Source organism: Heteronotia binoei, chromosome 15 (genome assembly GCF_032191835.1).
Source record: "Heteronotia binoei isolate CCM8104 ecotype False Entrance Well chromosome 15, APGP_CSIRO_Hbin_v1, whole genome shotgun sequence".
NCBI lineage: Eukaryota > Metazoa > Chordata > Lepidosauria > Squamata > Gekkonidae > Heteronotia > Heteronotia binoei.
Window position 1 is genome coordinate 3737648 of NC_083237.1, and position 15703 is coordinate 3753350.

At 53.1% G+C, this 15703-nt stretch overlaps 1 protein-coding gene across 1 annotated transcript in view; it reads left to right on the top strand.

Annotated features, from left to right (window-relative positions):
* The window catches only part of DNAH2 (dynein axonemal heavy chain 2), a 238126-nt gene that overhangs the window by 6945 nt on the left and 215478 nt on the right, over nucleotides 1–15703 (top strand). Inside the window, 3 exon segments of the mRNA XM_060256495.1 lie at nucleotides 5372–5463; nucleotides 10429–10599; nucleotides 12972–13200. Coding sequence (XP_060112478.1) covers nucleotides 5372–5463; nucleotides 10429–10599; nucleotides 12972–13200 — 492 coding nt within the window.

Below are 15703 nucleotides of genomic sequence, written 5' to 3' on the forward strand. Positions count from 1 at the left end.
GGGTCTCAAGCTGAGGTTTTTCACGCCTACTTGCCTGGACCCTTTTTAGTTGGGGATGCCGGGGATTGAACCCAGGACCTTCTGCTTACCAAGCAGATGCTCTGCCACTGAGCCACCGTCCCTGTCGTCTCCCAGGCCTTTGCTCTGAGAGCAGCCATGCCATAGGACCAGGGAGATGAGTCGGGTGACAGAGTGATGCCAGACTGGCGTGACCTATGTAGGGATACCATCCGTGGGGATTTTCTCCTGGGTTCTCTTGTAAGAACAATAAGAACAGCCCTGTTGGATCAGACCAGGGAGGGACCACTTAATCCAGCCTCCTCTCTCACACAGTGGCCAGCCAGTTCCTCTGGAGGGCCAGCAACAGGGCAGAGAGGCCGAGGCCTTCCCCTGAGAAGAACTTCAGAAGAGCCCTGCTGGGTCAGACCAGGGGGAGTCCATCTAGTCCAGCATGCTGTCTCACACAGTGGCCAACCAGTTCCTCTGGAGGGCGAACATCCTGGCACTGGGATTCAGGGGCTGACCGCCTCTGATAGTGGACGTTCTCCTCAGTCACTGTGGCTGCTCACAGACCTCTCCTCCATGAATTTGTCTAATCCCCTTTTAAAACCGTCTGCGCCTGTGGCCGTCACTGCAACTTTTGGCAACAAATTCCATTTTTTAATCAGTCGGGATGTCAGTATTTCCTTTTGTCTGTTCTGAATCTACTGTCTGTCAGCGTCGTTGGATGCCCTCGAGTTCTAGTATTTTGGAACAGGAAGAAGCGTCGTTGCAACAGAGCTCTCTGGTGAATCGTGCCGTGTTGGCCTTTTTAGCTCCCTTCCCTTTCCTTTCTCTGCCCTTCTCAGTAGAGAAACGAGGGGGGAGGGAAACCCCCTCTCAAAATTGCCGCTTTCAATAAGTATTAAATGTCTCCGTGCTTGACAAGTTCTGACACACAAGTAGCTTTGTGGGAAAATTAATTGTAATTTGGTTTGACAACACCAAATGTTCCCCAAAAAAAGAGCTGGACTCAAGCTCTTAAAATTTAAGGAAAGGTTTAAGAAAAGAAGTACCTTTCTGGATTATTCTGATTGGCCTATTAGGGGATATGTGGCAGGCACAGTTTCCAAACCCATATATGTATAAAAACCCAAGCCCCAGAGTCCTGCTTGAGAGCAAGCACAGAGTTCTGAGAAGGGCTTTTTTGGTAGCAGGAACTCCTTTGCATATTAGAAGAAGAGGAATTGCAGATTTATGCCCCGCCCTTCCCTCTGAATCAGAGACTCAGAGCAGCTTACAATCTTCTCCCCCCACAGCAGACACCCTGTGAGGTGGGTGGGGCTGAGAAAGCTCTCCCAGAAGCTGCCCTTTCAAGAACAGAGACTCAGAGCGGCTTACAATCTCCTATATCTTCTCCCCCCACAACAGATACCCTGTGAGGTGGGTGGGGCTGAGAGAGCTCTCCCAGACGCTGCCCCTTTAAGGACAGCTCTGTGAGAGCTATGGCTGACCCAAGGCCATTCCAGCAGCTGCAAGTGGAGGAGTGGGGAATCAAACCCGGTTCTCCCAGATAAGAGTCTACGCACTTAACCACTACAACAAACTGGCTGCACCAGGGGTCGTTTTTAGAAAAATAGGTGGTGGAGCCCATTAGCATACGCTGCCTCCCCCAACCAAAAGCAACCCGACGCAAGAAAGGAGAGCCCCAGTTGAGTGAGCCTGCTTGGGCTGGCTAGAGATCCAGCCAGCCAAAGCAGGCCTCGCTCGCCTGGGGCTTTCCTTGGCCACCCCCCCCCCTCCCAGTCAAAAGTCTAGCGAGCCACCCGCCGCCCAAAACCACATCAGAAGCGGAGAAAGGGTGGGGTGGGCTTCTCCAGGGGTTAATGAGGGCTGGTGGGGGCGTGGCAAAGCTGCTGGCTGCCTGGCTGGCTGCTCTCCTAATCCAGGGATCGGATCCTTATGCAGCTGCACCTCCTATTCAATGGACAAGGTAGGTGGGGAGGAGGAGGGGGAACCCTCAGAAAGGTGCAGGAGCTGCGCTCCGGTGAGCTCCTGCTGAATTTGAGGCCTCGGCTACACCCCTCTGATGTAGCCGATCCTCCAAAAGCTTCCAGGGCTCTTCTTACGGGGCCTACTGTCAGCTCCAGGAGAGTGGGGTGTGGTGTAGCCTAATATGCAAAGGAGTTCCTGCTACAAAAACAGCCCTTCTAGCGGGCAGCTAGGATTGCCTTGGTTGGTGTTTTACAGTCACATCTCAAAGCCGTCTGCATGCCCCCTCCGCGTGAAAGTGCTGCTCAGGAGCCCAGCAGGCAGGCTCTCACCGAGCCCCTCTCGGCGATCTCCACACACAAGAGAATCTGGCTCCTTTTCTCTCCTGCTGGGTTCTCCGTTTTCAGAGGCTCCCAGCCCGTTAAGGATTCCTCTCCAGCTCTCAGCACTGCATCTGACTACCCCTGGGCTGCCTGCCCCGTCACAGCAGAGTTCTTCTCTGCCCTCACCGCATTGGCTCAGAGACCCTGGTCAGTCGTGCCCTTGGCAGAGGTCAAACCGCAGGCCCCGAACACATGCCTGGGAGTCCAAGAGAGGGCCAGGCAGCCCCGCCCCTTTCTGCAACCATGGGCACCTCCAAGACAGGGCCTGTTTTGGAGGGACCCTGGGCAAAGAGTTCCCAGGGCCTCCCTCTTTTGGTGTAGCGGTTAAGTGTGAGGCTCAGTGTAGCGTGCGGTTTGGTGTCGTGGTGAAGTGCGCGGGCTCTTTATCTGGGAAAACCGGGTTTGATTCCCCGCTCCCCCACTTGCCGCTGCTGGAGTGGCCTTGGGTCACCCATAGCTCTCCTAGTTGTCCTTGAAAGGGCAGAGCTTTCTCAGGGGGGAGAAGATCTAGGAGATTGTAAGCCGCTCTGAGTCTCTGATTCAGAGAGAAGGACGGGGTATATATCTGCAGTCTCCTTCTTCTCCTCCTCCCTCTTCTTCTCTTCTTCCCACCACTAAGCTATGGGTGGGGGGGATTGTGTGCAGGTGTTGGGGAGGAGTGGGGAATCAAACGGGATCTCACCCAATTCCGCAGGGCCTGTAAGACAGTCCTCTTCCGGCTGGCCCAAAACTAACGGCCCTGTATACCGACTACTGAATGCTGTATATTGTATACTGAATTTTTATCTGAAGCTGAATAGAGTGTAGCTCCACGACTGCTGGCTGTTTTAATGATGTATAGTTATAACAAATGTTTGATTTTAATTATATATTGTGAAATGTTAATTTAAAGTGTAATTTTATACTTTTATGTTAGTTTTATATATGTTGTAAGCCGCCCTGAGCCACTCGGTGGGAAGGGCGGGATATAAATCCCAGATAAATAAATAAATAAATAAATAAATAAATAAATAAATAAATAAATAAATAAATAAATAAATAAACCCGGTTCCCCCAAAGAAGAGTCCGCCCACTTCACCACTACACCAAACTGGCTCTCAGGAGACAGACACCCTGTGAGGTGAGTGGGGCTGGAGAGGGCTCTCCCAGCAGCTGCCCTTTCAAGGACAGAGTCTCAGAGCAGCTCACCATCCCCTTTCCCTTCCTCCCCCACAACAGACACCCTGTGAGGTGGGTGGGGCTGAGAGGGCTTTCACAGCAGCTGCCTTTTCAAGGACAACCTCTGCCAGAGCTATGGCTGACCCAAGGCCATCTCAGAGAGGAATGGCAGCGTGGGGTGGAGCCAGTGGGGGGCGGTGGGGGAGGCAGGTTGAGCGTCGGTGCAGAATGCCGCTCGCCCACCCCCAGACATCTGCAAGAGCCACTCGCATCCCATCTGGCTTCCGAGCCTTTAGGCAAAACACGACCGAATATTTTTAAAAACTACATTTTTGTTTGGGAGGCTTTTTGTCCTTCTGGGGCAGCCGCTGCGATCTGCGTCAAAACAAAGCTTTTTTCCCCGGCTGCTCTGTTGCTTATGCGCGGGGAGGGCAGCCTGTTGCGAGGGGGCTCACGAAAGCGCCAGTGGTCCTGGACTGGCGCACTGCACGGCCTTCTTGGAAAGGACTGTGGTGCGCGCCTCCCAGGTTGCGTGGCCCTGACTTGTTTTGGGATGGCAAAATATGTGTGTGGGAAGGGGCTGGCTCTCTCGATCCTCTATTTGCGGGGCTCTTTGGGCCTAAGGTGTTTGACTGTGATCGTGCAGATGGCATGGGCACATGTGGCTCCACTTATGTGCTGGTGAACTTTTAGGGAGACTTTGACTGTCCTTCTGTTTGCAAGACCTTCAGCAAGGCTGTCAACTATCAGACGTCTTTATTTATTTTTGCTTATCGGAACATCAGCATCTCACCTTTCCTCAGGGTTTAAGGCCACTTACAATAATGCTTAGAAGTGTTTTTCACTGAAAACCAAAAATGGAAGAGCCAGCCACAAATATCTCCCACCTTAAAAGGAAAGCCAGCTTGGTGTAGTGGTGAAATGTGCGGTCTCTTATTGGAGAGAACCGGGTTTGATTCCCCACTCCTCCACTTGCAGCTGCTGGCATGCCTTGGGTCAGCCAGAGCTCTCGTAGGAGTTGTCCTTGGAAGGGCAGCTGCTGTGAGCGCTCTCTCAGCCCCACCCACCTCCCAGGGTGTCTGCTGTGGGGGGAGAAGATATAGGAGATTGTAAGCCGCTCTGTGTCTCCGATTCATCAGTATCCCACCTTTCCTTGTGGTTTAAGGCCACTTACAATAATACTTAGAAACATTTTTCACTTAAAACCAAAAATGGAAGAGCCAGCCACAAATATCTCCCACTGTAAAAGGAGAGCCAGTTTGGTGTAGTGGTTAAGTGTGTGGACTCTTACCTGGGAGAACCGGGTTTGATTCCCCACTCCTCCACTTGCAGCTGCTGGCATGGTCTTGGGTCAGCCAGAGCTCTCATAGGAGCTGTCCTTGAAAGGGCAGCTGCTGTGAGTGCTCTCTCAGCCCCACCCACCTCACAGGGTGTCTGTTGTGGGGGAGGAAGATACAGGAGATTGTGAGCCGCTCTGTGTCTCTGATTCAGAGAGAAGGGCGGGGTATAAATCTGCAGTCTTCTATTTGGGGAGGTCATTAGGTCGGGATCGACTTAAGGGCAAACGCACACGGATTGCTGTGCTGCGTGCTGATCTCGTCGCGATTTTCCAGTCTGCCTTGAGTTCCATATTTGGGTGGCAAGGCAGGGTATTCCTTTTAAAAATATACTAAAACCCATCTTTTAAGAGATAGTCGCCCCCCCCCCCCCCGCCAAACCAGCCTACGCAGGCCTTGAGCCTGCATTTTGTTCTAGGTCGGCCCCCCCTTTGTGGCATTAAAGCTGTTTGAAAAACGCCTTGGCTTTCGGGCCAGGAGTAGCATTGAGTTCCGTCCTGTGCGTGACCCCCTTTCCCCTAGGAGGAGCTTCCGCAGAACTTTTGGAAATCCAGCATCTTAGCCATGAGGAGATCTCAGAATTCCCTACGCCTGCGGAGGAAGAGGCAGACCTGGTGAGTTGGGAGGCTGGCTTCTGTGCTGGAAGACCCGGAACGGTTGGGGTGAGAGGTGGAGCTACGGGACTGGATGCGGCAGGGGCTCGGATGGGTGGTGGTGGTGTGGAGGGATCTGAGGATCTACGGCCTGCTTCTAGAAGCCTCAGGTAAGGCGGGCAGGTAAGGCGTTGCCCCACAAGCGATGCTGTTGACTTCTGCTTCCCTTGGCAGCCGCATTCATTCCTGATCCTTGGGAGCGTGGTGATCGTTTCCTCAGAAGTAGGGTTGCCATCTCCAGGTGGGGACATTCCTGGAGATTTGGGGATGGAGGTTGTGGGTGGCGGGGTTTGGGGAGGGGGGACCTCAGTGAGGCATCACACCACACGGCCCCTCCCCCCTTCCAAGCAGCCGTTTTCTCCAGGAGGCCTGATCTCTACAGTCTGGAGATCACTTGCTGTGCCAGGAGATCTCCAGGCTCCACCTGGAGGTTGGCAGCCCAGAGAGAATCACGGCAAAGGTTGAGACCAGGAGATCGAACTGCGAAAAATAACCAGAACCCAAAAATATACCACCATCACGACAATTTTGTAATAAACCAGTAGTATGCAATAAAAGGTAAAGGAAGCACCAGTCGTTTCCGACTCTGGGGTGATGTTGCTTTCACAACGTTTCCACGGCAGACTTTTTACGGGGCGGTTTGCCATTGCCTTCTCCAATCCTCTACGCTTTCCCCCTAGCAAGCTGGGGACTCATTTGACCGACCTCAGAAGGATGAGTCGACCTTGAGCCGGCGACCTGAACCCAGCTTCCGCTGGGATCGAACTCAGGTTGTGAGCAGAGGGCTCCAACTGCAGTACTGCAGCTTTACCACTCTGCGCCATGGGGCTCTTAGTATACAATACCTCATATACAAACCTGGGACTTCATGGAGCCAGTTCGGTGTGGTGGTGAAGTACGCGGACTCTTATCTGGGAGAACTGGGTTTGGTTCCCCACTCCTCCACTTGCACCTGCTGGAATGGCCTTGGGTCAGCCATAGGTCTGGCGGAGAATGTCCTTGAAAGGGCAGCTGCTGTGAGAGCCCTCTCAGCCCCACCCACCTCACAGGGCGACTATGGGGGAGGAAGGGAAAGGAGATTGTGAGCCGCTCTGAGACTCTGAGATTTGGAGTGGAGGGCGGGATATAAATCCAATGTCGTTGTCTTCTTCTAGCCCAGGTCTAGAGAACATTAGCTCTCCAGATGTTTTTGCCTACAACTCCCATCAGCCCCAGCCATTGGCCATGCTGGCTGGGGCTGATGGGAGTTGTAGGCAAAAAAACATCTGGAGAGCCGACGTTCCCTACCCCTGTCTCTAGCCCTTCCCCTCAAAGGATAATCAGGTGCCACTGAGATTTGAAGGTCAGATGCCAGATTCAACGCCCAGAGTGCCCCCAGCCTTTTGGCTCTGTCAGGCACCTTGGAAACCCGCTAGGCTACAATCACGCAGAGCTTTGTGTAGGCCCGTTAGTTTCTCACGCTGAGCGTCCCGATTCTGTGCACCTTTGGAAATGTGACCGTGCGGCAGGCTGAGTCGCAAAAATGGATGCCACCAAAAAACGTTGCCGCGGGAGGCAGAGCCAGAGACAAAATGGCTGCCTCATCTTCGCTTCAGCCACACAGGGAGGGCTCTTGGGCTGTGGTGGCAGCTGCCACCAAAGCAATGTTTTTTTTTTAAAAGCTGCACAACCAATCAGATCTCCAGTGGCCAGTCAGAAGCCTTGCTAGGGAAATGCGCCACCTGGCCCCACCCAGTTTCTAAAAACTCTTAGCGGGCACCAGGAAGAAGAAGAAGAAGAATTGCAGATTTATACTCAGAGCGGCTCACAATCTCCTAGATCTTCTCCCCCCATAACAGACACCCTGTGAGGTGGGTGGGGCTGAGAGGGCTCTCACAGCAGCTGCCCTTTCAAGGACAACCTCTGCCAGAGCTATGGCTGACCCAAGGCCATTCCAGCAGCTGCAAGTGGAGTTGTGGGAAATCAAACCCGGTTCTCCCAGATAAGAAAGAGTTTGCACACTTAACCACTACACCATACTGGCTCTTCACAAACAGACACCCTGTGAGGTGAGTGGGGCTGAGGGGGCACTCAGAGCAGCTGCCCTTTCAAGGACAACTCCTGCAATATCTATGGCTGCCCCAAGGCCATTCCAGCAGGTGCAAGTGGAGGAGTGGGGGATCAAACCTGGTTCTCCCATATAAGAGTCTGCACACTTCACCACTACGCCAAACTGGAAGGGTCTTGGCAGCACCATGGCACCCTGGGCACCCCATTGGCCACTCTGGCATCGTGCCGTGGAATCACGTAGGGTCGAGGAGACGAGAGATGGGAGAACCCCTGAATACACTCCTGTGTATTGATCTAATGGGTGCTATTGAAATTTGTTCCTCCGTTTTCTCTCTCCCTCTTTCAATTTGTGGAGCACAGAGGCAGCCAAATCGGGGGGGGGGGGGGGGGGGGGGCGAAATATTTCGACGGAAATCTGCATTTCAGGCCAGAGGTGTCGTACAAATCTGTTCTCCCCCCCCAGCCAGCCAGTTTGTAAAGGAGAGTGGAGGCTCCTCTGGAAAAACCTTGTGTTGGTTCTGACCCGACGCTGGCTGTTCCCAGGCTCTGACGTCCCCTCCGATAGAAACGTCAGAGAACCGGAGCAGAAAGTGGAAGGCTGCCTGTGTGGAACGTTGCACAATGTTGTCGCGTTATGGCCCGGAACATCTGGCTCTACACTTTGGTGCCAGATGTTATGTTAATTGCATTGTGATTTCCCAGGTTTTCTTTGAGAAGACTTGGGCGGGCAAAAAGTCCTGACGCGTTTTGAAAAAGCGTGTGCGTGCATGCACGCAGGCACCCACGCACACACAGGGCTCTCCAGTTGCAAACAGGGGCTGCTGCTGGCCTGCCACTTTCTCCTTCACCTCCCCCCTCCACCACCGCCTCGCTCCTGACCTTAATCGTCGTCTCCCCATTTACCTCTTCCTCCGCCAGGAACTAGTGTTTCAAGAGCCCAGCTTTGCAGTCTGTGGACGCTGCCCTCGGTGATTGTCCTCCCATCATCTTAACAAATTAGCCCTCTTTCCTATCTCTCGGAGGGCCCCTCTGGGGCTACGGCTGGATAAGGGAACCGTGAGAGCAGCGCCGGCAGCTGGTTCTTTCTGCTCAGAATGGAGGTCAGGTTGGCAGAGGGTGCAGTTCTGTCACACTTTGCGGCACTGACAGGGCCTCCCTGGCTGCTTGGGGGACTCAGGGCGTCTTGGTTTGTCGCTCTGTCCTCTGGAGCTGCAAAGAGGAGAGTGGCGGGGGCTGCATCTCGCCGGAGTGTTTGTTGAACAGTGAGAAGGAGACGGATAGAGGGAGCGATCCTGAGCTTCCGGGGTCCGGACAGCCAGTGGCCATGAGGTTTACTTTGGGGAAGGGGACTTCTTTGCCACCACATAACCAGGGGTGGGCAAATAAGTCCCTTCCAACCTACAGGAGCTTTTTGTCTAAGTCCGATAAGAACATAAGAGAAGCCATGTTGGATCAGGCCAATGGCCCATCCAGTCCAACACTCTGTGGCACATAAGAGAAGCCCTGTTGGATCAAGCCAATGGCCCATCCAGTCCAACACTCTGTGTCACACAGTGGCCAAAAAAACTCCAGGTGCCATCTGGAGGTCCATCAGTGGGGCCAGGGCACAAAAAGCCCTCCCACTGCTGCCCCCCACCAAACACCAAGAATACAGAGCATCACTGCCCCAGACAGATTTAAGAACATAAGAGAAGCCATGTTGGATCAGGCCAAAGGCCCATCCAGTTCAACACTCTGTGTCACACAGTGGCCAAAAAACCAGGTGCCATCAGGAGGTCCACCAGTGGGGCCAGGACACTAGAAGCCCTCTCACTGTTGTCCCCTCCAAGAATACCAAGAATACAGAGCATCACTGCCCCAGACAGAGAGTTCCATCAATACACTATAGCTAATAGCCACTGATGGACCTCTGCTCCAGATGTTTGTCTCAAATGGCTAAGCAATTTGCCAGGTGTTTCAGCCCTCCAGACAACAGCATTGGCTACTGGGCGGATGCTGCAAAAGAGCCATTGAGAGTGGCTGAGAGGAAGAGCCACATCTGGATCTGCACCTGCTCTAGAGTTGGGTGGTGACTCTTCCTTCTTCCAGCAGATGGAGGCCCAGATGTGGCCTCCGGCTGAAAAGTTTGTCCGCCCAGCCGGAAGCTGCTTGTTCTTCACCATCCCACAATAGTGTTGTTCCTGGGGTGACCTAAGCCTCTCACCCTTCCTGTCACGCTGGCAGAGAGCGAGGCTGATTTCTCTGATTGCGGTTGGTTCAGTGTCTTGTTGCTTAGTTGGCTGCGTGCCTATTACCATCGTGGCCTCCATCCATCCCACTCTTGTCCTTGGATGCTCCAAGAGACTACGAGGCAAGTCGCTGTTGCTGCTGCCCCCTTAGAGGGATCACAGACGAGTATGCTGGCAGAGTGCCATGGAACAAGAGGTGCGCCAGGGGGGTCAAGCGGTTAACACTCCCCTCCCTCTGCAGATGGGAAGGTGGGAGCTCATGTACCGCTTGCCACGTTGCTTCTTTTGATATAAAACGCATCACTTTGCACGTGGAGAGAGGCTAGAGCCAGTTTGGTGTAGTGGTGAAGTGTGCGGACTCTTATCTGGGAGAACCGGGTTTGATTCCCCACTCCTCCACTTGCAGCTGCTGGAATGGTCTTGGGTCAGCCATATTGCAGGAGTTGTCCTTGAAAGGGCAGCTGCTGTGAGAGCCCTCTCAGCCCCACCCACCTCACAGGGTGTCTGTTGTGGGGGTGGGGAGGAAGGTAAAGGAGATTGTGAGCCACTCTGAGATTCGGAGTGGAGGGCGGGATATAAATCCAATATCATCATCTTCTTCTTCACCTGAGCTCTGCCAAAACCATGGCCTCTTTCCCTCTTTGCCCAGAAACCCTGCATCCGACAGCGGGTGGTTCTGAGTGGACTCACAGAAGACATGTGGACGGAAGAGCACGAGGCCACCGTGGATCTCTTCCTAAAGGACGTCACCAAGCAGCTGCTGGTGGTCTACATGGATGACATGGCTGGGCTGAAAGCGGAGCTGGTCATGCCGAGCCAGGTTGGTTTCGCTTGGATCTCAGAGGTGGGGGGGTTGATTCAGGAACAGTTGAGACCTGGTGGGGGGTGATGCTCGGCGGGCAGCTTCCGATAGATCTGACCGGAAACCACAAAATTAATCGCAGCCAATAGTCCTTGCATGTGTACAGCTTGAGACCAATGCAAAACACACAAATGCATGAAGCTGCCTTGTAAGACCTCTGCTCTGGTAAGTATCACCTGGAGTCTTGTGTTCAGTTTTGGGCACTACATTTTAAGAAGGATAGAGACAAGCTGGAAGGGGTCCAGAGGAGGGTGACGACAAGTCCTATGAGGAAAGAGTGAAGGAGCTGGGGATGTTTAGCCTGGAGAGGAGGCGGCTGAGAGGTGATAGGCTCATCATCTTCAAGTATTTGAAGGGCTCTCCTATAGAGGAGGGTGTGGAATTGTTTTCTGTGGCCCCGGAAGGTAGGACCAGAACCAGTGGGTTGAAATTAAATCAGAAGAGCTTCCGGCTCAACATTAGGAAGAACTTCCTGACCTTTAGAGCGGTTCCTCAGTGGAACAGTCTTCCTCGGGAGGTGGTGGGCTCTCCTTCTTTGGAGGTTTTTCAACAGAGGCTAGATGGCCATCTGACAGCAATGAAGATCCTGTGAATTTAGGGGGAGTTTCCTGCATTGTGGAGGGGGTTGGACTAGATGACCCTAGAGGTCCCTTCCAACTCTGTGATTCTATGATACAGTGGGTTGAAATTAAATCAGAAGAGCTTCTGGCTTAACATTAGGAAGAACTTCCTGACTGTTAGAGCAGTTCCTCAGTGGAATAGGCTTCCTTCTTGGGTGGTGGTGGGCTCTCCTTCCTTGGTTTTGAAACAGAGGCTAGATGGCCATCTGACAGCAATGAGGAGACTGTGAATTTAGGGGGAGGGGTTTGTGTGTTTCCTGCATTGTGCGGAGGGTTGGGCTAGATGGCCCTGGAGGTCCCTTCCAACTCTATGATTCTAGGATTCTGTGAGGGAGAACTTCCTGTCAGAGCGATTCCTCAGTGGAACAGGCTTCCTCGGGAGGTGGTGGGTTCTCCTTCCTTGGAGGTTTTTCAAGAGAGGCTAGATGGCCCTCTGACAGCAATGAGGATCCTGTGAATTTTGGGGGAGGGGTTTGTGGGTTTCCTGCCTTGTGTAGGGGGTACGACTAGATGACCCTGGAGGTCCCTTCCAACTCTATGATTCTAGGTACTAAGCCTGGCCACTGGTCCATTAATGTCAGTATTTTCAGGCAGAGAAACATCACCTCCTACCTGACCCTTTTAGCTGGAGGTACCAGGGATTGAACCTGGGACCTCTTGCAGGCCAAGCAGAGGCTCTTCCACTGAGTCACAGCCCCTTCCTCCAAAGACACATGAAGCAGACCTTTGGTCTGTAAACATCAGTGTTGTCTATTCATACTGGCAGCAGCTCTCCAAGGGCTCGGGCTGAGGTCTTTCCCATCACCTGCGACTTGATCTTTGGAGGTTTTCTAACAGAGGCTAGAGGGCCATCTGACAGCGATGTTGGTTCTGTGAACTTAGGCAGCTCATGAGAAGGAGGGCAGGAAGGGCTGCATCAGTCTCTGTTCTTGTGGCCCCTTCTTACACACCCAGGGAAATGCTGCTTGCCACTTTGGAGCCAGGCAGCTGTTTTTCTCCAGGCCATGTTGGCCAGGAATCCTGGATGTTTTGGCAACCTTCTGGCCATGGAGCAAGGATCACAGGGGATGTATGTTCGTGTGGGAGGTATTTATGAATTTCCTGCATTGTGCAGGGGGTAGGACTAGATGACCCTGGAGGTCCCTTCCAACTCTATGATTCCATGATCCCTAACTGGAGATGCCACAGATTGAATTTGGGACCTTCTGCGTGCCAAGCAGATGCTCTACCATTCAGCCGTGCCCTCCTCCCGAAGAATTTTTGCCATTCTGCAGTCGTAGGCAACCTCTCTCTGTCCCTTGGCATCTAACACGGAAACTGATTAATCGCAACCCCTGGATCTATCCTGCTCGTAGCAGCGAGGGAATCCGGTTCCCAGTGAAAAACCAGAGGTTGTTCTTTCCATTGGCAACACGCAGCCAGAGATCTGTCCACCCCAGTTTGTTTCCAGAAGGAGAGTTCTTCATCCGGGTGCGATCCGCTGGCACACGCCACTCCTCTGGATCCGCTTGGCAGTTGCCCTGAGCTTTATGAGGTCTAGCCAAATTACAAATATATTGGCATAGAAATAAAAACTGCAGCGCTGGATACTGCAGAGATGGGTTGTCGGGGGCAGGCTGTTCCAGAGCTCTTGACTGTGGCTGCGGGGGTCTTCAGAGGACACTTCTGCCAAGTTCCCCTCTGCACTCAACTCCGTCCTTGTCCCTCCAGGAGCAGAGGCAGCTCACTTACTTCATCCGCCAACCGAACGCGGAGATCACAGAAGAGACGTTCCACAAGGTGGTGCAGTTTGGCACTGTCCGGGGACCCTACATCGATTCCCTGATTCGCCTGCTCAACGCCATCTACCTTCCCCAGCTGTTTCGCAAGGCGACTTGGCCCGAAAGCATCAAGAATGAGTTTTTCTCTGAGATTTACCACTTCATGACTTCTCTCACAGGTAGGTCTCTGGCCGTCTGCCTTCCGTCCTGATCCGAGCTGGGTGTTTTACTCTGACCCTCATGCAAAGATCTGGCAGTCTTGTCCCAGTCATCTGTGGAATTCACTGCCTCATCATGCCCCTGTATAAATCGATGGTGCGGTCTCCTTTGGAATACTGTGTGCACTTCTGGTCACCGCACCTCAAAAAGGATATTATAGCATTGGGAAAAGTCCAGAAAAGGGCAACTAGAATGATTAAAGGTTTGGAACACTTTCCCTATGAAGAAAGGTTGGGGCTCTTTAGCTTGGAGGAATGTCGACTGCTGGGTGACATAATAGAGGTTTACAAGATGATGCATGGGATGGAGAAAGTAGAGAAAGAAGTCCTTTTCTCCCTTTCTCACAGTACAAGAACTCGTGGGCATTCCATGAGATTGCTGAGCAGTCAGGTTAAAACAGATAAAAGGAAGTCCTTCTTCACCCAAAGGGTGATTAACATGTGGAATTCACTGCCACAGGAGGTGGTGGCGGCTACAAGCATAGCCAGCTTCAAGAGGGGATTGGATAAAAATATGGAGCAGAGGTCCATCAGTGGCTATTAGCCACAGTGTGTGTGTGTGTGTGTGTATGGCCACTGTGTGACACAGTGTGTTGGACTGGATGGGCCATTGGCCTGATCCAACATGGCTTCTCTTATGTTCTTATGTCCTCCCTCCCTGCTCCTTGGATCACGATGCTTCTTTCTTCAAAGCTCTTCTTGCCACGAGAGCATGTGGGGCCCGTCCTGTTCTAGTCCAGATAGGAGTTTCCTCCGAGCCAGCTGACTGGTCACGTCCCTCTCAGATGTTGCACTGTCTGTAGATATTCTATTGCAGCATCTTTCCTTGTTGCCAGTAGCTTGTCCATTTTGTGGCCTCAGAGGAAGGCCTTGCTGGCAAACTGGCCTCATCTGCCTTTGTGCTTCTCTTGTATGTAAGATGGCTGTGACTAAGCAAAGCATCTTTACACGTGCTGGGTTTCTTTGCTATCCCCGTGGTGTTTAGGTTGTTTCCTGTCCTCTCTTTCCATATCTCTTTGTGGTGTGGTGTGCCCGCAAGGAGAATGCCTTAGAAAAGCTAAACACATTTGCTTAAATGTGTGAGCAGCTTGGGAACATCAGAAGAGCCTTGCTGCTGTCTCACACAGTGGCTAACCAGCTCCTCTGGAGGGCCAAGAACAGGGCAGAGAGGCTGAGGCCTACTTAAGAACATCAGAAGAGCCCTGCTGGATCAGACCAGTGAGGGTCCATCTAGTCCAGCATCCTGTCTCACACAGAGGCCAACCAGTTCCTCTGGAGTGTCAAGAACAGGGCAAAAAAGCCAAGGTCTTAACATCAGAAGAGCCCTGCTGGATCAGACCAGTGAGGGTCCCTATAGTCCAGCCTCCGGTATCACACAGAGGCCAACCAGTTCCTCTGGTGGGCCAACAACAGGGCAGAGAGGCTGAGGCCTTCCCCTGAGAAGAACCTCAGAAGAGCCCTGCTGGATCAGACCAGTGAGCGTCCCTCTAGTCCAGTCTCCTGTCTCACACAGAGGCCAACCAGTTCCTCTGGAGGGCCAACAGCAGGGCAGAGAGGCTGAGGCCTTCCCCTGAGAAGAACCTCAGAGGAGCCCTGCTGGTTCAGAACAGTGAGTGTCTTTCTAGTCCAGCCTCTTGTCTCACAAAGAGGCCAACCAGTTCCTCTGGAGGGCCAACAACTGGGCAGAGAGGCCGAGGCCTTCCCCTGAGAAGAACCTCAGAAGAGCCCTGCTGGATCAGACCAGTGAGGGTCCCTCTAGTCCAGCCTCCGGTCTCACACAGAGGCCAACCAATTTCTCAGAAGGGCCAACAACAGGGCAGAGAAGCCAAGGCCTTCCCCTGAGAAGAACCTCAGAAGAGCCCTGCTGGATCAGACCAGTGAGGGTCCCTCTAGTCCAGCCTCCTGTCTCACACAGAGGCCAACCAGTTTCTCTGGAGGGCCCACAACAGGGCAGAGAGGCCGAGGCCTTCCCCGCTGTTGTCTCCCCTATGTAGGATTCAAAGGCTGACTACTTTCGAATGAGGAGGTTTCCTTTAATCACCATGGCTGGAAGCCCCTGATAGACCTCTCCGCCATACATCTGTCTAATCCCCTTTTTAAAAGAGCCCCGTGGCGCAGAATGGTAAAGCTGCAGTACTGCAGTCTGAACTCTGCTCACGGCCTGAGTCCGATCCCTGTAGATCCAAGAAAGCGTCTGTGATTCCCATCTGCCTTCTGAGCAGCCCTGTAGCCAGAAATTTTGGGGTGTGTGGGGGGGGCCCAGGGCATAAAAATTTGGGTGGAGGGAGGGCCGTGGAAGCTTATCTGCTTTTTCCAGCGGCCAGCTGCCTGGCCCCAGCTCGCTTGCTCTTACGCTCTTGGGGGTGGGAAGAACTGAGGGGAGCGGCAGCAGCAAAAATGGGGCTGCGGGGAGAGTGGGCGAGGCACAGAAGAGCCCAGGGAAAGTGGCAGCGGTAAAAACGGG